The sequence below is a fragment of the Mobula birostris genome, chromosome 7 (genome assembly GCF_030028105.1).
Source record: "Mobula birostris isolate sMobBir1 chromosome 7, sMobBir1.hap1, whole genome shotgun sequence".
NCBI classification, from domain to species: domain Eukaryota; kingdom Metazoa; phylum Chordata; class Chondrichthyes; order Myliobatiformes; family Myliobatidae; genus Mobula; species Mobula birostris.
Genome location: NC_092376.1, coordinates 106,223,193 through 106,244,785, shown reverse-complemented (window position 1 = coordinate 106,244,785; position 21,593 = coordinate 106,223,193). Strand labels below are relative to the sequence as shown.

At 44.1% G+C, this 21,593-nt stretch overlaps 1 protein-coding gene across 3 annotated transcripts in view; it reads left to right on the top strand.

Moving 5' to 3' along the window:
- The window catches only part of LOC140200353 (sodium-dependent phosphate transport protein 2A-like), a 74,386-nt gene that overhangs the window by 42,981 nt on the left and 9,812 nt on the right, over positions 1-21,593 (top strand). For 2 of the 3 annotated variants that reach the window (XM_072263561.1, XM_072263562.1), the window contains exons 11-13: positions 601-717; positions 3,125-3,249; positions 4,539-13,544. In XM_072263561.1, the coding sequence (XP_072119662.1) occupies positions 601-717; positions 3,125-3,249; positions 4,539-5,111 (815 nt within the window). In that variant the 3' untranslated portion in view covers positions 5,112-13,544. Of the gene's footprint in view, positions 1-600; positions 718-3,124; positions 3,250-4,538; positions 13,545-21,593 lie in introns of those variants that run through there. The other variant, XM_072263563.1, reaches the window with a different exon arrangement.

Sequence of the window (21,593 nt, the reverse complement as noted above, 5' to 3'; positions counted from 1 at the left end):
TAAATCTAATCAGCTCAGAAAGCTAGCGTTAATTATTAAGAACCTCCAGCACCCAGGACATGCCCTTTTCTCACTGTTACCATCAGGTAGGAGGTACAGAAGCCTGAAGGCACACACTCAGCGATTCAGGAACATTTTCTTCCCCTCTGCCATCCAATTCCTAAATGGACATTGAATCTTTGGACACTAGCTCACTTTTTAAAAAATATACAGTATTTCTGTTTTTGCACATTTTTAAAAATCTATCCAATATATGTAAGTGATCTACTTGTTCATTTATTTTTTATTTTTATTTTTATTTTATTTATTTTTATTATTATTTTTCTCTGCTAGATTATGTATTGCCTTGAACTGCTGCTGCTAAATTAACAAATTTCATGGCACATGTCAATGATAATAAACCAGGTTGTGATTCTGATTCTGATTATGAAACTTCCAGTGTTCTCAATGGATATTCATTGGTTTTTGACTAATTGTTTTCTGAGGAACTCCTCGGGTGCTGACAGTTATTGTCTGGCTTATAATTAAGTTGTAGTAACTTAGGAAACTACTGAAGTATTCTAGATGGAAAGTTCATTATGTCATCTTGCCTGCTTTCAGATTTTCCATACCCGTTTGGTTGGCTAGCAGGCTATCTTGCCATGGTGGTGGGAGCTGGCATTACATTTGTTGTCCAAAGCAGCTCTGTGTTTACTTCAGCCATCACTCCGCTTATTGGTAAGTTTAGGATACAAACATGGAATGTTACAACACAGAGGAGAGCGTCCTACATCTTGTCAGTTTTGGTTTTGTGAAGGAATTATCTAATTATTCAAATCACCAGATCTGTGCAATATCATCGAATTGAAATATTTCTCCCATTCCCTTTTGAACATTTCTAAATCTTTTCATTACCCTTTCCAAAGCTTCTGCATCCTTCCTGTAATGGGGCTAACAGAACAACACACAGTACTCCAACTAGTCTACCCGGAGTTTTATAAAGATGGAATTTCCTGACCCTTGCCTTAACTAATCCTTCTGTTATCTTCAAAATTCTCTCTTCTGTCTAAGTTACAGCTCCATATGTGTATAAAATTTGCTTTATAGGAGAAAAGTCTACAGCAAAATGAATAAGAACCAAAGTTCAGTTGACAGTTGAGGCAGAATCAGGAATACGTTGAACCATTCTGCCATCCTTGTAAGTTGATGGGTTGCTAATCTGATGACTGAGGAACCTAGGCAACATGCCCAAAATGCAAAAGGAACTCAGCAGGCCAGATAGTATCTATGGAAAAGAGTAAGTTGTTAATGTTTCGGGCAGCAGCCCTTCACCAGGATTGGAGAAAAAGATGAGGTTGGACTAAGAAGGTGGGGGAGCAGAGGAAGAATTACAAGGTGGTAGGTGATAGGTGAAACCAGGAGAGGGGGAGAGGTGAAGTAAAGAGCTGAGAATTTGATTGGTGAAAGAAACAAAGGGCTGGAGAAGGGGGAGGAGCAACAGAGGGAGGTGATGGGCAGGTAAGGAGATAAGGAAAGAGAGGGAATAGGGAATGGGGGAGGCCATGGACTGACAGTTCGGAATGGGAATGGGAAATTGAATTGAAATGGGTAGCCACTGGGAGATGCCATGTTTTCTGGTGGACGGAGCGTAGATCAGCGAAGCAGCCTCCCAGTCTACATTGGGTCTCACATATATACCGGAGTTCAAACCGGGAACACTGGAAATAGATATAATCCAAAGCATAGAATTAGGAATTAACAGATGACCCCAACAGACTCACAGGTGAAGTATCACCTCACCTGGAAAAACTGTTTGGGGCCCTGAATGGTAATGAGGGAGAAGTTGTAGCGGTAAGTATGCGCTTGTTCCACTTACAAGGTTAAGTACCAGGAGGGAGATCACTGGGGTGGGATGAATGGGCAAGGGAGTCACAAAATGCCCCCATTTTCAATTCTACTTCTCATTCCCATTCCAACATGCCAGTCCATGGCCTTATCTACCACTGCGATGAGGCACACTCAGGTTGACAGATCAACACCTTATATTCCATCTGGGTAGCCTCCAACCTGATGGGATGAACATCAATTTCTCGAGCTTCCCCTTCACCATTTCCCCCATTCCCATTTCCCTCTCTCTCCTTATCTCCTTACCTGCCCATTATCTCCTTCTGGTGCTCCTCCCCATTCCTTTACTTCCATGGTCTTTTACTCTTTCCTATCAGGTTCCCCCTTCTGCAAACCTTTATCTCTCTAACCAATCAACTTCCCTGCTCTTTACTTCACCCCTCCCACCCCAATTTCACCTATCATCTACCACCTGGTACATCTTCCTCCCCTGTCCCATCTTCTTGCTCTGATTTTTCATCTTTTTTTCGCGTCTGGATGAAAGATCTTGGCCTGAAACATTGACTGTTTACTCTTTTCCATAGATGTGACTGACCTGCTGAATTCCTCCAGTATTTTGTGTGTGTTGCTTTGGATTTCCGGCATCAGCAGATTTTCTTGTGTTTGTACTGCTGAGGAGCCTAGCATTAATTTCAAAAAAGATTCCCCATAAGAGATAATGTAAATGCCATTCAAACCTAATGGATTTTAATCAACGTCAGAAGGACTGCAGGTGCTGGAAATCTAAAGCAACACACACAAAATGCTGGAGGAACTCAGCAGGTAAGGCATCATCTCTGGAAATGAATAAACAGTCCTCATTTCAGGCTGAGACCCTTCTACAAGATTTTTATAAATAGCATTTGATTCTATTGGGTTGAGATTGATTCTTTATCTCTGCGGGTTTATTAACTTAAATCCCATTTCTGTCACAGCAAAACAATTCCTAATTCTATGCATTGGATTATATCCATTTTCAGTACACTCCGAATACAGAGAGCTTTGAAATGTTCTACATTCCACATCATCTGGAGTAGAGGATAGACAGAAATCTGTCATATGACAAGAAACTCTCCAGGTCCCCCTCCCTGACCTGTTAGGGTTGCACTGTTCCAATAGCATCTTGAAGGTTTGATCACCACACACCAAGCGTTCCTGGCATGAATACATTATAGAAGGTGTTAAGGTGATAATGGCTGTGTGCACCATTTGATCATTGTGGTAAGGAGGTCCACCTGTCTTGCTCTTTCCTATTTTCTAGGTATTGGGGTGATCAGTATTGAACGTGCCTACCCATTAACGTTGGGATCCAATATTGGCACCACTACCACTGCAGTTCTGGCAGCTCTGGCCAGCCCAGGTGACATGTTACCAAGTGCTTTCCAGGTAAAGCCAACGTTTCCCACTTTATTTTGTGGCTTAGTCTTCTGTGATCAACACAAATATTGTACAAATACAAATACAGTTCATTTAAATGTCCTCTCCTTTTCCTCTCCTACACTATTGGTGCATTCTTGGGCAAGAGTGCATTTGCACATGATACTCATTATCTTCTGGCACCTTATTCAATAGGCAGCATTCATTTGTGATCCTTTGTGAGTATTCAGCACTGGAGTGGAGATACACATGGGATTATCACACCCTGTCCCTAAAAACTTCTGACCAACAGTGGTGATAGGATAACTTGCTTTAATACACCTAGTCCTTTAGTTCTGTGTATTAGAGTGGCTCACTTATTTTGACTTGTTTGAGGCAATGAATGTAACCAAATGAATGTCCAACCTTGAACATGTCTTGATCTTGTTCATGATTTCTTGACCTTTAAAGCTGATACACTCTAAACTCGAAGAGACGTAGAGGATTGCATGTTTGAACAATTTAAATAAGCTAGTCAATCCAGTGGGAAGCACAGTGGAGATGCTTTGCATCTCCATTGTCCTGAGTTCAATCCAAATCTCCAGTGCTGTTTGTGCAAAATTTTTATATTCTTCCTGTGACCTTTGTGAGTTTCTCCCAGGTGCTCTTTCCCTCAAATCCCAAAGATGAGGTAGTAGGTTTATTGGCCACTGTAAATTACCCCCTAAAATAGGTAAGTTGCATAGGGGAATTGAAGGGCAGGTGAGAGAATAAGTTGCAGTGCGGAAATAAGGAAGAAGGAGTGGGACTAATGCCAGTCATTCTGGACTTGATAGGTCAAATGGCCTCCTCCAATATTATGGCAAATAATAATTAAAAATATATTAAAGCTCTAAGAAATAATTTTAAAAATTATGTAAACAAAAATCAGAAAAAAACAACAAAATAATAGCTAACCCTTTTCCATCTTAAACTTCAGGTCATGAACCCTCACATAATATTCTAATCTTCTTAGAACATAAATGAAGCCATTTGGCCCATTGAGTTTATCCAGGCTGTCAACACATTCTCATCAATCTCATTCCCTCACATATTACCTGCAACCTACTCTCTCTCACGTGTCCATCAACTCCATCGTAGTACACCCACCACTACCCACAATAAGGGCAATTTTAACACCATGCACTTATTATTGTTATGTAACTTGCCTTTCTCCATAATGGAAGTATTATTCACAGTAACAACTTTAATTGATTTAATTGTGGCTTTACCTAAGTTATATGGACAGCAAATTATCTTCATTTTGTTTTGCTTTTCAGATTGCCCTTTCCCATTTCTTTTTCAATATTGCCGGGATAATACTTTGGTACCCAATTCCAATCACCCGCTTCCCTATCCGCATGGCAAAAATCTTGGGAGAACGAACTGCCAAGTACCGCTGGTTTGCTGTTTTATATCTGATCATCTGCTTCCTGCTCCTCCCTTCGCTAATCTTTGGCCTCTCCATGGCTGGTTGGCAGGTACTGATAGGCGTAGGTGCCCCATTCATGGGCATACTCATCTTCATTGGCATCACCAACGTCTTGCAGGCACGTAGGCCCAAGTATCTGCCTAAAAAACTCCAGTCATGGGACTTCCTCCCTATCTGGATGCATTCCTTGAAGCCCATGGACCGTATAATAACTAATGCTGCTCTCTGCTGCACGGACCACTGCATTTGTGCAGACAAGAGAGAAATACGGGAGAGCACCAGCCAAACTGAGCTATCACCACAGACGAAGGTGAAGACAGCCTGTGACAACTCAACCATTGCCTACCTGGAGGATATTTCAATTGGAGCCTCTTCGCCCATATTAAACAGATTGCCGGTCCTGGACATCACAAAGCTGTAGTAACACACTAACTTTCCCATTTTCCTTTGATATTTTCATGAATTACAGAGTCCTTCCTCCTCCTTTTCCTTATCTTTTTCCCACATCCTTTTCTGCCCACCCTTTGCCTACCAAGTCTCACCTTAGACAATACAAATACACCTCTTTAGAGGCTATTTGCTCTTCACTTCCAGATGAATTCACCTGGAAGTGACTGTCAAATCATTGGAAGAACAAACATCTGCTACTTATCACACTTAAATGCTTCTGATAAAAGAACAAATCAGAGAACACTGACAGATCTAGAGAACATCTGTCTAACTGGTTGCTCGTAAGCAAATGCTTCCAACTACCCCTCCCCCACCTAAAAGACTGTTTTCTGTCACTTCCAATATTTATTTTCGCAAATAATAAACAAATATTCAACGTAAATTAATATAACCACATAATTCATTGCTTTAATCTCCTGATGACTTTTCTGGTTGTTCATAGGAGATTAATCCATAATTCCCTGAGGCTCCAGGATGATTCTGGTAACCAGCTGATATTAACTTCTAACACTCGTGACGTAACTATATCTGCAAATACTTGCAGACTACCTATCCATTCCAGCTCATGTCAATTCTCACTGGAATAATTAGGTTGATATCAAAAACATGGGAAGAGAACAAAAGATGATTGCTATTGGCAAAAGGGGATTCGTTCACCAAGCCTATTAATCTATTAAGAAAATTGAGTGGAGTATTAGGAGTAACTTCAGGTCTGACTTCCTCAATTTATGTTAATCTATTACTCCCAGTGCCATGAACCTTCACTCGCCCTAAATAGTCAAATATTTTTGATACAAATGAGCTCAATGCCCAGGTTAAGTCACCCACCTTTTCACTCTTTTCAGTCTATGGTAACAGATCCCCATCCGAAACAGTTCTAAAAATGGTTGAGTACAGGCCAGAAATTGTCTGAGAAAGACAACATTGGATAAACAACAAACAGATAAACTTTGAGGGTCTTCTTTTCAAGGCTCTCCTTCCAGTATAATATCTTGCTTGTCAGAAATCAGTAAGACTGAAGCAAATGGCCTAATTTATCATGTTTCCAATTCCCTCTTCATTAAGCAAGTGGGTGGTATAATGGGAAATGGGGTCAAGCATACCAATTTGTTCACTCAAGCATCCAATTCCCTTCAAGCAAGAATCTTTTCAATAACTCAGAATAAATTCAAGTCTGACATACATTGGACCAATGAATTATTTTCTTTTTCTTGAAGTAATCTGGATTCTTTTGAAAATGTGGAGGGATATAAATACCTGCCTTTTCTGAGCAGTTTTACATTAATCAGTCCAGTTCTATATGCCTGTTTGAATATTGTTACATATATTGTCATCAATTTTTGTACTTTATACAGATATAGAGGCTTTTGTTTGAAGTCTTCCTATCTTTTTCTTGGTGCCATTATGGTACGTGGAACAATAAACCACTGAATTTCAATGGAGTAGATATTCTACAAATCATCCTGAATACATACAAACATCTGATGATCCAATTCCATGCCCCCCCCACTGAAGTGATGGAGTTTAGACTTACACCATCTGAACAATAATCTGTCAAAGGGAGGCATCTCTTCTGAGAAGCGACAGGCAGCAGGTGAATGTGAAAGTTTATCTCAGTGAAACCAAACCCAGCTCTTGATTAGCTTCTTTCTGTCTGACCTAACTTTCTGAGGTAATAATTATCTATCATAATGAAGAACAATAACTTCTAAATTATCTCCCTGAAGCTTTCAGGTCTATGCTAGATTAAGCGTATACCAGCGCTGATATGAAAAGAACATGTTGACACAATGTCACACAGATCTTAATAACACTTCCATTTACATTGTTTCTTTTGTTGAAATTACCTGGAAAATTCACACTTTTGATCTGGTCGGGCAGGTGTTATACTCCAGCAGTGGTCTTCAGCATTAGGTTGGAGATGCATTTAGATGAATCTTGCAGAAGATCAAATGTTGGTCTTGTTCTTGGGACAACTACCAGCCCATCCTGAACTGACAAAATGTAGAGTGCTACAGACCAATTACTGGTGAATAGAATTAGTACAGGCAGGATTTTAATTGGCACAGAGGGTAAAAAGACCTGTTTCTGTGCTATATGTGTCTATGATTCCTGAAATAGTGCTATGAGTTCTTTACCAAAGCTGCTGGACCAGCATATGGTTCAATACTATATTTTCTACAGTACTATACTAGAATGCTAACCCATATATGTTCAAGCTGGATGTGAGGCAGACCCTAATGAACTTTAGCTCAGCAACTTATCAAATTCTTAGGTGCTGTATCACTGCCATACATTTCACATCCTCACAAGCACTAATTGGTCCCATTAAATTGTTAGGTGCTGTATCACTGCCATACATTTCACATCCTCACAAGCACTAATTGGTTCCATTAAATTTCAGTTCCTTCTAGTCAGTGCCTGTAGTACTGTTCACTCTTTCCTGACATGTTACTTTCCTAGCATCACATAGCTAGCCAGCACAACCTGAAGGTAATTGCATAAGAATCAGGACAACAAAACAGAATTTAAAGACATTATTGTTAGCAAAAACCTTAGTGTTGAACAAAATGAAAAAAAAAATTGTAAAAAATACAAGCAAGTATCTTGAGGAGCTTCAGGAGTTTGTTGCATATTCCTCATAGATCCAACAAAATATTGGCCTTCTACATGCCTCTTCCAGGTTCATAAAATACTGTGCACACTTTCCTTTGAGAATTTTATTATAGATTTCTTTCTACCAGATTGCACTAACAGCACCTCCCCTATCCTCAACCATTTCGGTTAAGAAGGAGAAGACTTGCAAGTCTATATGCTCCCATCTAATTCCACCCCTGTTCTGAACTGTTACTGTACTGCCTGTCCTTCATCATTTCCAGGTCCTAAACATGGAACTCTCTCCCCAGAGCCACTGTGAGGGCTGCTTCAGCAGAAATTCTGAAGTGGTTAATGATGGTACCTCACGAGTCATTAAAGTTGTACAGTAAAACCTGATTTGGCCAAAGAGACTCAGATTATGAAAATAAATAAATGAACAAAAACTTACTGATGCAAACACGAGGAATTCTGCAGATGCTGGAAATTCAAGCAACACACACCAAAGTTGCTGGTGAACGCAGCAGGCCAGGCAGCATCTCTAGGAAGAGGTAAAAACTTACTGATATGGTTAATAATGTTCCATGAATACAGAGAGTTAAAAAACCTTCTCTTTAAGCTTGAGCATTTCACTTACCTCCCATCTTCTACAAAGAATAAGCTGGTCATCCAAACGTCTTAGCCTGGCCAGTGGCATAGTGGCATCGCACTGAACTTTGAGGCAAGTTGTTATGGATTCAATTCTGCCCATGCTTTTTATCCAGGCTGGGTTTAGTGTCAAGGTAGCAACTCAAAAAATGCTAAAGAAACAGCAAGGGTGCCACCAGATGCATCACAAGGTGTAGAAAGGAACAACAACAACATCCATACATCTAGAGCAATGGCCTTTCCTGAAGCAAGGTCCGTCAGTCACTTAATCACTCCCTGCACTTGCTGAGCTCCCCGTCAGCACCCACTTGCTTAATAGAAAAGAAAACACCCAAAGGATTAAATGGTATTTATTTTAATCTTGGTTGCTGTTTTGATGAACTTCTTTTCTTGACTCTGATATGAAACATTTCCATTGTGGGTTTGTGGTAGGAGTTAATACTTTAGTCACTTCACTCTGAGGTCATGAACTCTACAGGCACTCGTACACACCATCTATTCAAGTAGGTCCTTCTTCCATTGCCAGTTCAGACATGACTAGATGGAGATCATTCCACTGTAGGAGGATATCAGGGCCAGAAAATATCTAGAGCCGTTGGTGGAGACCAGAGACCCCAAAGATAAGTGTAGATCCATCTTTAGCCTCCACAATCAACTAAGGATTCCAGTTTCCTCAGATGGCTTGCCTTGCTTTTAGTGCCACTCTGGCATATGCTGGGAAGGTGAGTATATTGGCCATTGAGGCTGGGGAATGCACTTGCAGTTTCTCCTCCAATGAAAAGAGCACTATTCATCCAATATTGTGCTCAAACAGCTTACCTTTAAACTCCTGATCAGAGAGGAATCAAATGTGTTTCCTAACTGATCCTTAATGACTCTCATTATGTTATGAAAATTATGCATTTGGTGTCAAGGCTTCCTTTTGCCCTTTGACTGATACCTTTATAGGGTTCAAAACTTTCAGGACCAAAGAGAAGAAATAAAAAGATTTTAATCTATTGAGGGTGATATCAGCCACTGAACCTGCTTCTAACGTACAAGATAGGGCAAGCACAGTGAAGAGAGTAGGGATGGGTAGAAAGTCAGAACAAGCTCCCCAGAAGGACCTTGCTCTTTGAGAAAGCCTGCAAATAGGGCTTGTAGTATATGTAACCTTATGCATTTCCACAAAATCACTCTTGTGCTCTCAGCTGGTTTGAGTAGAGGTATACAATAAGCCATAGGAATAGCCACATTTCTCATGACCTCAGGCCATCACATGCAGCTCACAATCCTGAAGCCAAACACTTTATTTTCTTGTTGAATATCAAAATGCCTCTTCCTGATTTCCTTAACCTCATGTCACATGGACAATAAATGACCCCACACCACTCTTTGTCAAAGGGTTGGCAAGCTCGTCCCATGTCCAGCCAACATTTATCCCTTCACCAACAGAAGTAGTAGAGATTCATTGCTCATGTGAACCTACAATATCCAATACTGGTTGTTGGTTTCATTCATTCCAGCTGTGGTATCTCATTAGAAATATGGCGCTAGTCATGAAAATCTTGTCCTGAAAACATGAAAGGCACTTTATAAATACAGATTCTTTTTTTCTCTATCCACATGTCAATATAATATTGGACAATGGACCAATGAATGATTTAAGAGAACATCTTTATAATGTGTGATTTGATGTACACCATATCTATTTCTGGTTCTGTCATTCATTATAATGCAATATTGCCTTCAAATTATCGGAATCCTTTCAACAGCTGCATTGTAATTTGCAGTGTTTAGTGTTAGAGATAGATTAGACACAATAAATTCAGGTATTAGATTGGAGTAATTGAAAACTTCTGTGCTTTGCTTTCAAAGGTAGAATAGGTGTTGATATTCAATATGGTGCTGCTATTCAGAAGGGGAAATCAGCTGAGTATTTTTAACAGGAATTGTGGTTTTTTTTGGCTGTATTTAGTGTTTATAATATGATTATTTAAAGGAATGAATGGAATCACAAGTGGCAGAGGAAGAATATTGAAATACATCTAGTCTGAATCTTTGTATGACTATGTACATTTATTTCACAACACACTATATTCTTTATAAAAAAAAATTATTTACCCTTTATAAAAAGTGCTGAGGTTTGGAAAATCGATCCCCATGCTCTCAAACAGCATAGTAGCACATCAGGTAGAAATCCTGCCTCACAACTCCAGTGACATGCCCAATTTGATCCTGGACTCAGGTGCTGTCTGTGGGCAGTTTGGGTGTTCTTTATTTGACACAAAAGACCATACGATATAGGAGCAGAATTAGGTCATTTGGCCCATTGAGTCTGCTCCACTATTTCGTCATGGCTGATCCATTTTCTCTCTCAGCCCCAGTCATCTGTTTTCTCCCTTGTTTTCTTCATGCTTTGAATAATCAAGAATCTATCAACCTCTGCCTTAAACATATCCAGTAACTTGGCCTCCACAGCTGCCCATGTCAACAAATTCCACCAATTCACCACTCTCTGGCTAAAGAAATTTCTCCTCATCTCCATTCTAAAAGGATGCCCCTCTATTCAGCCCGCATCATAAAGTTGAGGTCAGAGAGGTCAGTTGGAAATGGGGAAAGGAATTCAAATGGCTTACAACTAGGAGCTCCAGAAGGTCAAGGCAGACAAAGCACAAGTCTGCAGCAAAACTGTTGCCCAGTCTGTGCTTAGTCTCGCTGATGTAGAGGAGACCATATTGAGAGAACTGAATCCAATAAACAAGATTGGAGGAGGTGCAAGTGAATGTCTATCTCACCTGGAAGGGTTGTTTTGAGGCTTGTTTGATGCAGTATATGTGGGACATTCAGCTGCTAGATCTCCTATGGTTGCAGAGGAAAGTTCCTGGGGAGGGACTTAACCTAATGATTAAATTAGGTGTTGGTTCTGGTAATTTTTTTTCCAAAGATTCTTTAGAAGCCTTTATTGAGTCTCATAAGAACAAAGAACAAAGAAGTTGTGGTTGTCTTATACAAAATTATCTCAGACTAGGGAGATAAGACATTCCAGTGATAACAATTAAACTATGCAATAGCCGTTAAGAAAGACTAAGAAGCCTCTAGAAAAATACAGAATCAGCTGTACTAAAAGTACTGGAAAATTCACTGAACAATTACAAGTAAATAGGTTATTATAGAGAAATACAAGCAAGCACAGGAAAGATTAAACTACAAGAAAAATAACAATTTTATACTCTAATCCAGCATAGAAACATAGAAATATAGAAAACCTACAGAACAATACAGGCCCTTCAGCTGACAAAGCTGGGCCGAACATGTCCTTACCTTAGAACTACCTAGGCTTACCCATAGACGTCTATTTTTCTAAGCTCCATGTACCTATCTGGGAGTCTCTTAAAAGATCCTATCATTTCCACCTCCACCACCGCCGCCAGCAGCCCATTCCACACACTCACCAAGTTTGTTTCTAAATCACATATTTAGAATCAATATATTTGAAAATTCAAAGGCAGGAATCTTGCAGTATCTATGTTAAGTGTTAAGCAATCAAAGATTCACCTCGAGTTATGAAAGCATCAATGGTACTCTTACAATTATATCATAATCAGAAGAATCATTTCGTAAGTAGGTACACTATTAATAGGTGTACCCTGAGAGCTACACTCACATGGTTTGAGTAGTTCAGTTAATGAGACGCTCCTTATAAAAGTTTGGATTGGTATCAAAATCTTCCTCATGATCTCCATCGGCACAGGTGCATCCCAAGGCTGTGGACTAGCCCCCTGCTCTACTCTCTTTATACCTATATATCTTTATACCTGTGAAGCTAAGCATAGCTTCAGTGCTATATTTAAGTTTGCTGATGCCAGCACTGCATTTGGCCGTAGCAGAAGGTGGTGATGAATGAACATACAGGAGGGACACTGAAAAACTGGCTGAATGGTGCCCTAACACCAACTTCTCACTCAATGTCATCAAGACCAAAGAGCAGATTATTGATTTCACTGTCTTTCAGAGGTCCATGAGCCAGTCCTCATTGGGAGATCAGAGGTGGAGAATGGTTAGCCAATACAGTTTGAATTCCTTGGTATTATTATTTTGGAGCGCGTGAGTGCAATTACGAAGAAAGCACAACAGCGCCTCTACTTCCTCAGGAGTTTGCGAAGATTCGGCATGAGATCTAAACCTTTAACGAACTTCTATAGATATGTAGTGGAGAGTATATTGACTGGCTGCATCACAGCCAGGAATTGGAACAACACCCTTGAATGGAAAATCCTACAAAAATAATGGATATGGCCCAGTCCATCAAGGGTAAATCAACATTAAGCGCATTTACATGAAACACTGGTAAAGCAAAGTGGCAGCCATCATCAGAGAGCCCCACAGCTCAGGCCATGCTCTCTTCTCACTACCACCATCAGGAAGCAGGTACAGGAGCTTCAGTACTCATACCAACAGGTTTAAGAACACTCATTACATCTCAATCATTAGGCTCTTGAAGCAAAGTAGTAATCACTTAAATTCACTTGCCCCACAACCAAATTTTCAAGGACTCTTCATCTCACATTCTTGGTATTTATTTATTATTATTCTGTTTTTTTTTTGTATTTGCACTGTTGTTGTCTTCTGCACATTGGTTATTTGTCCATCTTGTTGGATCCCGTCTTTCACGGTCTTTCATTGTATTGTATTTCTTGGATTTACTGTGTATACTTCAGGCAGATGGGCTTGTCGGCCATGGTTGGCAGCTCATTAAGGAGAAGGAAAACTCTGATTTCAAACCTCAGCTGCCTTGTGGTTATACCCATGCATGGGGAAGGCTTCAGGAGTAAACCCTACGGAAAAATCCAGAGCTGGAGTCCCCAAGGCAGTGCTATGTTGAGTTCAACGCTAATTGGCAACTCTTACAATACTGTTGATACCAAACTGTTTTGGTCTCTGCCGTTCCTTTGAGTTCATCAGATCAGATGTGTGGAGGGGAGAAGCTTAGTACATGGGCAACAGCTTGCTCTCCATATTGTACCGTCCTGGCTTATGCATCTCGACAAGGAAGCAATATCCATGGTTGACCCTGACCACCAGAAACCTCAGACTGCATATGCCTGCCAGAAAAGGAATCTCAGTGGTGTATATGTTGACATATATGTACTTTCATAATAAATTTACTTTAAACTTTGAAGTAATTCAGATGTAAATTATGATAAGGACAAATGTTAAGATTCATAATATCAAGTAACCCTACTTTCCCGCTTTGATTTGATTCAATTAAAGACATCCCATCTATCAGGTAGATATATTTTAGCTGTTTCTTTACAATTAGGATCAGATAAATCAACTATGTCTTCAGACTCATCAGGTACGTAAGTGCAGCACTCCTTGCCTACGTAACGCTCAGCTATATCGGCTCGTATTTATCTAGAGGAAACCCTGTCTGCCTAACTTTGTCTCCTGGTTACGTCAGTTGCTGTGCAATGCCACCTGATTCGGCCTCAAACAGCAATCATCAGTATACATCTTACTACGGCTATGAGATTAATAGAAGCACAATACAAAAGGAAATGGAAAAAAAGACGCCAGACTTATCAAAGTTCTATTTCTTCGTTCACACAGTTGGAGCTCGGGACCTTCCTTCTTCACCCTGTGATCCACTCCAACCCCCTCGACTCTCAGCTCGAGACCACCCGAAGTGATGGACCAGAGAACTCCCAGCATGTCCGTCATCGTCCCGGTCTCTCCTCCAACTCCCCGCCAAAATCCCCGTTTCCCAGCCATATGAGACAGCATATCACCCCAAAAAAGAATAACTTGGACACCCATTGGTTCATTCGCTCTCTTATCAATAAGATAATCCAAACAAACTGCAGCGAGAGAACCTTCTCAGCATTTAACATAACAAAAAAGCTATTTTGATTAACATACACAGTAACATAAAAGATTAACAGAACAAAAAAGCCATTTTGATTAACATACGCAGTAACATAAAAGATTAACATAACAAAAAAGCCATTTTGATTAACATAACAAAGAAGCTATTTTGATTAACATAACAAAGAAGCTATTTTGATTAACATAACAAAGAAGCTATTTTGATTAACATATGCAGTAACATAAAAGAAGAAACCTCTTAAACTCTCCCCCCACCAAATAAAAGTCATGCCCTCATGACGTTAACAGAGTTCATTGCTCCTTGCAAAACACAAAACCCAACCCAGGTGCATAAAGCAGTGACATAACTTCCCAGGGAAGTAGAGATCACACCCTGTTCTCCTGGCGCTGTATAGGTCTACCTCTCCAGGGGTGCTTACTTCTCTGAGACCCCTGTACCTCCTCTGCCGACCCTTCCGGCCTAGACACCACAGATGACACCCCGGCCCTACCTGTCGGACCCTCACTGGGACCCCTCGGCACCTGTGAGCCCTCTGTCTTGGGTTCTGGTTCCACCCTTTCTTCCCCCAATACCAGCTGTATTTCAGGCGGCTCCTCAACACCCTCTCACCTAACTCAGTGGGGGAAGGGCCAGGAGCCTCTTCTTCCGGTACCAGGGAATTAGCAAACGGAAACAGGTGCCACACATCCGAATCATCGTCTTCCGAAGCAGTATCCTTTTCCGGGGTGAGGACCGGCCCCATCTCTTCCGCAGCGGGCTCTTCCCTCGCCCCACGCCCTCGCAGAGTCCTCGTACTAGGCGTAAACTCCCATTCGAGCTCTTGGTCTACCTGAACCTCTTGACCCAAAGGCAACAGGTGGTTCTGATGGAGTACCTTGACAGACCCCTTCCCATCCTTTGGTCTCACTCGGTAAACAGGTAGATTCGACATAGGGGGTGGTCGCCCAACGATCCACCAGCCTGTGCTTACCAGGTAGTCCTAAATTCCGTATAAGGACCCGGTCTCCCGGCAATAGTTGGGCGAACTTCACCTGCTGATCATAACTCTTATTCGTCTGATTCTGCTTGGTGGCCACCACCTCAGCCAACTCGTACGCCCTTTTCAACTCTCTTCTCATATCGGACACATACTTCAGATCTGCCTTCGAAGGTAATTCACCCGCTACAGTCCCAAAACACAGGTCAATGGGCAACCTCGCTTCCCGCCCGAACTTCCTATAACAAGGCGAGTACCCTGTAGCATCATTGCAAGTACAATTGTAACAGTGAACCAAATGCCCAATGTGCTGAATCCACTTACTCTTCTGAATCTCCAGAGTCCCGAGCATGTCCAACAGGGTCCGGTTAAACCTCTCGGGCTGAGGATCACCTTACGAGTGATAAGGTGTGGTCCTGGATTTCTCGACCCCAAGCATAACCAGTAATTCATGGATAAGCCTGCTCTCCAAGTCCCATCCCTGCTCACTGTGGATCCACCTGGGGAGTCCATAATGAACAAAGTACTTCTCCCATAACACCTTCGCCACTGTAGTCGCTTTCTGGTCCGTAGCGGGAAACGCCTGAGCATATCTAGTATAGTGATCCATGATGACTAAGACATTTGCGGTGTTGCTGATGTCTGGCTCAATAGACAGGAAATCCATACCCACCAGGTCCATGGGTCCCGCACTCTGCAAGTGGGACAAAGGAGCCGCCTGCGCAGGCAGAGTCTTCCTCCTGATGCAATGACTGCATTTCTTACAGTAGTCTTCAACCTCCCCCCTATCCGGGGCCAGTAAAACCGGTCCTTCAGTAATCCATAGGTCTTTTCTACCCCCAAGTGCCCGGAATCATCATGTAGTGCTTGGAGCACAGTCTTCCATACTTCTCAGGCATGACCAGCTGCCAATGCCGGGGGTGGTCCCGGGGCAACGTGACCCGGTACAAGACTTGGTTCTTCAGCTTCAGCCAAGGCCACTCCTTCAGTACAAAGTGCACTGAGGCATGCTTCGCCTTCTCTGCCTCAGCCATATCCCCCGTTTTAGCCACGTACCAGATAGTGCCAATGCTCGGGTCATCACGCTGAGCGGCCCCCACTTCCTGGGGGCTCAACTCCAGCAACTGCCTGTTCCTCAGAGCAGTCAAATTACAGTAAACAATGGGTAGTGCGTCATCATCAGCCCCCAATTGATCCACTGTCCGATCCAGCCCTGTCGGGACCCCTGCTTCAGCGTCGTTCTCAAATTGCCACATGGCCTTCACTCCCAGGGCAGGGACACTTTCCCAATTCTCATTCGTGCCCGACCGCTCATGCGCCCAATGAGAAAAGCATCTGCATCGATGTTCCGAGTTCCCGGCCGGTACTTCAGGCTGAACACATAGACAGACAAGGCCGCCAACCACCGATGCCCAGTAGCGTCCAGTTTTGCTGAGGTCAGAATATAAGTGAGGGGACCGTTGTCTGTTCTCACCTCAAACTAGATAGTCGCTCAACTTGTCCACCACTGCCCATTTCAACGTCAAGAACTCCAACTTGTGAGTGGGATAGTTTCTCTCAGATGACCACAAACTTCGGCTGACAATCGCCACCAGCCTCAATTCATTGCCCTGTTCCTGGTACAGGACAGCCCCCAGACCCTCGCGACTGGCATCAGTGTGTAGCATATATGGCTTCCGGGGGTCCGCAAACGCCAACACCGGGGCCTGTGTCAGCGCCCTTTTCAGAGACTGGAACGCCACCTCACATTGAGCATCCCACTCCGATCCAAAAGGCTCCGCCGGGTTCAAGTATCCTCCTGCCTCCTGCCCTCAGTCCCCCTTCCTTTTCTTCCCCACAGGTGGATAGCCACACAATAACTGGTGCAATGGGTGACTCATTTTAGCGTATCCTTTCACGAATTGCTGGTAATACCCACAGAACCCCAAAAACGAGCGCAGGGCGCTCACCTTCTGGGGTCTCGGCCAGGTGGTCATTGCGTCTGTCTTAGCCGGATCGGTAGCCACTCCATCTCGCGAAATTATGTGTCCGACATAGCCGAGGCGGCTTACAGAACTGATATTTATCCAGGGAAAGTTTCAACCCTTCCTCCTTCAGCCGATTCAGCACCTTCAGCAGCCGCTCCTCATGTTCCTCCAAAGTAGATCCAAACACTATCAGGTCATCCAGATACACCAACACCTCGAGCAGGTTCATATCCCCCACCGTCCTCTCCATGAGCCTCTGGAAGGTGGCTGGGGCCCTCAATATGCCTTGGGGCGTTCGTTCGAACTGAAAGAATCCCAGGGGGCTGATAAAGGCCACCTTCTCTTTATCGACCTCACTCATCAGAATCTGGTAATACCCATTCCGCAAATCCAAAACAGTAAACCACTGCGCACCACTCAGGCAGGCCAACGCATCTTCAACCCTCGGGACCGTATACTGGTCGGGGACAGTGCACCGGTTCAGGGTGCGGTAGTCTACGCACATGCGTACCTTCTCATTTTTCTTCCTAGCCATGACTATGAGGGACGCATAGGGGCTCTGAGACTCCTCCATAATCCCTGCATCCTTCAATTGCCGCAAGTGCTGCCACACATCTTCCACATCTGCTGGGGCCAACCACGGCGATCTTTCTCTAAGCAGGGTGTCATTTGTCACCCGGATAGTATGACGAGTGCTCTTGGAACAGCCCACATCAAACTCGCCCTGATAAAAGAAGTCCCCTCCTTCGTTTGCACTCAGGATCCAGCCCCCGGGGGTCACTCACTTCTTCAAACACAGCTCGAAACACTGGGTGTACCGAGAGGGTCTCCAGAAAGTACTCCCCCCCCTTCTCCTTACGGGCTCCCAGGAGCCATCACACAAGAGGGGAGTTCGTCTCCACCAGAAGGGCAGTGCCATCTGTTTCCACTGGGTCCGGACAAACCAACACCAACATCTCAAGGGCTTCCAACACTCCCACATCGCCCTCCGAGAATTCCAATCTCACTGACAGGTACCCATCGTACGGGTAATCATCCTCACTTATACCCCAAATCTCCAGGGCATTAAACCGGGTTACTGGCAAATGCTTTAGATATGTGTTGTAGAACGACCTGTACAATAAGGTAATCCTGTGTCAAGGATGGCTCTTGCAAAGATTCCCTCTATCCGTAGGGAAATGCTGGAACGGGGTCCCACCAGTCCATCCCGAATAAGGGCTTGGGCTTTTGGGGGTCCCCTGGCTGATTTCTGGGAACGTGTTCCTCCTGGGACTCCAGTCTGTTCCCTCACTGAGTCTCTTCTAAGTTTCCCGACACCTCTCCCTTCTTAGTGGCCCGGGGGCTTGCCCTCTGCAGGGCGTCTTGTCTCTCACAATCCCTCTGGAAGTGTCTCTCTTCCCCACAGCTGTAGCACACCCCTGACCACTCACATTCCTGCTGGAAATGCCCCTCTTTCCCACAGTTATAGCACACACTACCCGCCGCCCCTCTTCTCCCAGGATGCCCCCCACTCCCAGCCCACGGTGCGGGCCGTTCCCCAAAAGGGAGTACTCTCCTTGTCCATCCCCTCAAACAGGGAGGCCCTCCTCCCCGGGATCCCTTGGGTTTCTCGGTTCTCAACCCGGCTATGACCTCCTGTACCGCTGAGTATCGTCCCCGGTAGCCGGAGCCCCTTTTCCGGCCCAACGCGCTCTCCTCCTCCCACACCTCTCTAATCAGCTGCCCGAATGATGGAGGGGGGCTCCTTTTGTAGGATTGCTGGAGACTCCAAGCCACCTTGTCCTCCCCCAGAGAATCACTAAATATCTGATTCATCCTCAACCTCACCATTTCGCCTTCACTACCCCTTGGCGCCACAACCCAGTAAGCATTCTCTCCAGCTGGAAAATGTATTCTGAGAGCTTTTCCCCTCTACCCTGCCCCATGTGGTGAAACTCCACTAAAAGCTCCCACGGATCCCCTGACAGTCCAAACGCTCCCTCCAAAGCTTCCAGATACTCTGCCAGGGAAGCTGAGGGCTGTTCAGCTTTCAGTTCCCGGATGACTCCGGCCACCCGTCCCCTCAAACTTTCCACCAATCGCTGTCTCTTTTACTCATCCGAGCCTGGCCACGCCTCTATTAACTGGGAAGTATTTTCGATCCATGTATCGTAGTCGTCCTCCCCTCCTGGGATAGGCATGGCTCCTGAGAAAATTCTCAGATTCGGGCGGGGCTCCTTGGCTCTTCTCACCAGGGAGGTAATGGCGGCTGCTAACTCGGAAGTCTCACCTCTAGCTGGGGGATGGGGCCTGGCCAAGCCTTCCCACTCTGACCCCCCATGGCTGGTTATTGGCACCTCCCCTGGGGTCTCATCTAACTCCTCCTCTGGTGTCTCCTCACTTTCTTCCTCCGGGAGGGTGTGGAGGCCCCACAACCCTGCCTCCCCCTGGATGCTGACTGTCGGTGGCAGTACCAACGTCATGACATCAGCACTCGTACGGACCAACACCCAGCTGGATTCCACTTCTTTACCGCACCTTCTAGCTACCAGTCCTACCTGCCCCATACCTTTGATCAAACTCAACCCCACACTAGCGCATCTCACGAAATGCGGAAATCCACCCCACTTAACACGCACGCATGATTCACCAGTACGTCCTCTAACTCACACCAGCTTACTTTATACTTTATACTTTATTGTCTCCAAACAATTGGTACTAGAACATACAATCATCACAGCGATATTTGATTCTGCACTTCACACTCTCTGGATTACAAATATTAAATATTAAAGATATTAAAAATAGTTAAAATTAGTATACATTAAAACATTAAAATATGAATCATAAATAGCAAATAGAAAAATGGGAAGTAAGGTAGTGCAAAAAAACCAAGAGGCAGGTCCGGATATTTGGAGGGTACGGCCCAGATCCAGGTCAGGATCCATTCAGCAGTCTTATCACATTTGGAAAGAAGCTGTTCCCAAATCTGGCCGTACGAGTCTTCAAGCTTCTGAACCTTCTCCCGGAGGGAAGAGGGACGAAAAGTCTGTTGGCTGGGTGGGTCGTGTCCTTGATTATCCTGGCAGCCATGCTGTGACAGCGTGCAGTGTAAATTGAGTCCACGGACGAAGATTGGTTTGTGTGATGTGCTGTGCCGTGTTCACGATCTTCAGCAGCTTCTTCCGGTCTTGGACAGGACAACTTCCATACCAGGTTGTGATGCACCCTAGAAGAGTGCTTTCTACGGTGCATCTATAAAAATTAGTGAGGGTTTTAGGGGATGGGCCAAATTTCTTTAGTTTTCTCAGGAAGTAAAGGTGCTGGTGGGCCTTCTTGGCAGTGAACTCTGCTTGGTTGGACCAAGTCAGGTCATTTGTGATATTGACCCCGAGGAACTTAAAGCTTTTGACTTGTTCCACTTGCGCACCACCGATGTAAATTGGGTCGTGCGGTCTGCTACTCCTTCTGAAGTCAACAACCAATTCCTTCGTCTCGCTGATGTTGAAGGATAGGTTATTGTCCTTGCACCATGCCACCAGGTTCTTAATTTCCTCTCTGTACTCAAACTCATCATTACCCGAGATACAGCTTACAGTTGTTGTGTCATCAGCAAACTTATATATTGAGTTTGATGGAAACTTGGCTACACAATCATGGGTGTACAGTGAGTACAGCAGGGGGCTGAATACACAGCATTGTGGGGCACCGGTGCTCAGAGTGATTGTAGAGGAGAGCTTGTCCCCTATTTTTACAGCCTGGGTCCTGTCTGTGAGGAAGCTGAAGATCCAGCTGCAGATCTGAGTGCTGAGGCCCAGGTTCCGGAGCTTAGGAATCTGTTTATTTGGAATGATGGTATCAAAGGCAGAGCTGTAGTCAATGAAAAGGAGCCTTACATATGCATCTTTATTCTCCAGGTGTTCTGAGGAGGAATGTAGGGCCAGAGAGATGGCATCTGCCGTTGACCTGTTGCTCCGGTAGGCGAATTGCAAAGCGTCGAGGTTGACCGGTAGGCTGTGGTTGATGTGTGCCATAACCAATCTCTCGAAGCACTTCATAGCAATTGATGTCAGAGCCACAGGTCGATAGTCATTCAGGCATGCCACCTTGCTCTTCTTCGGCACTGGGATTATCGTTGCCTTCTTAAAACACAAGGGGATCTTAGACTGAAGCAAGGAGCAGTTGAAGGTGTCAGCAAACACTCCAGCTAGCTCGCTTGCACAGGCCCGGAGAACCCGTCCTGGGACGCAATCTGGGCCCGTCGCCTTCCTTGGATTTATCTTCAGGAAGGCCCTTCTAATGTCCTCCTCGGTGACGATGAATCTCGATGCCATCAGGTCCAGTTCATCCGGAGGGAGTGAGATGCTCCTCTTCTGTTTGAATCTTGCGTAGAATACGTTAAGTTCGTCAGGAAGAGAA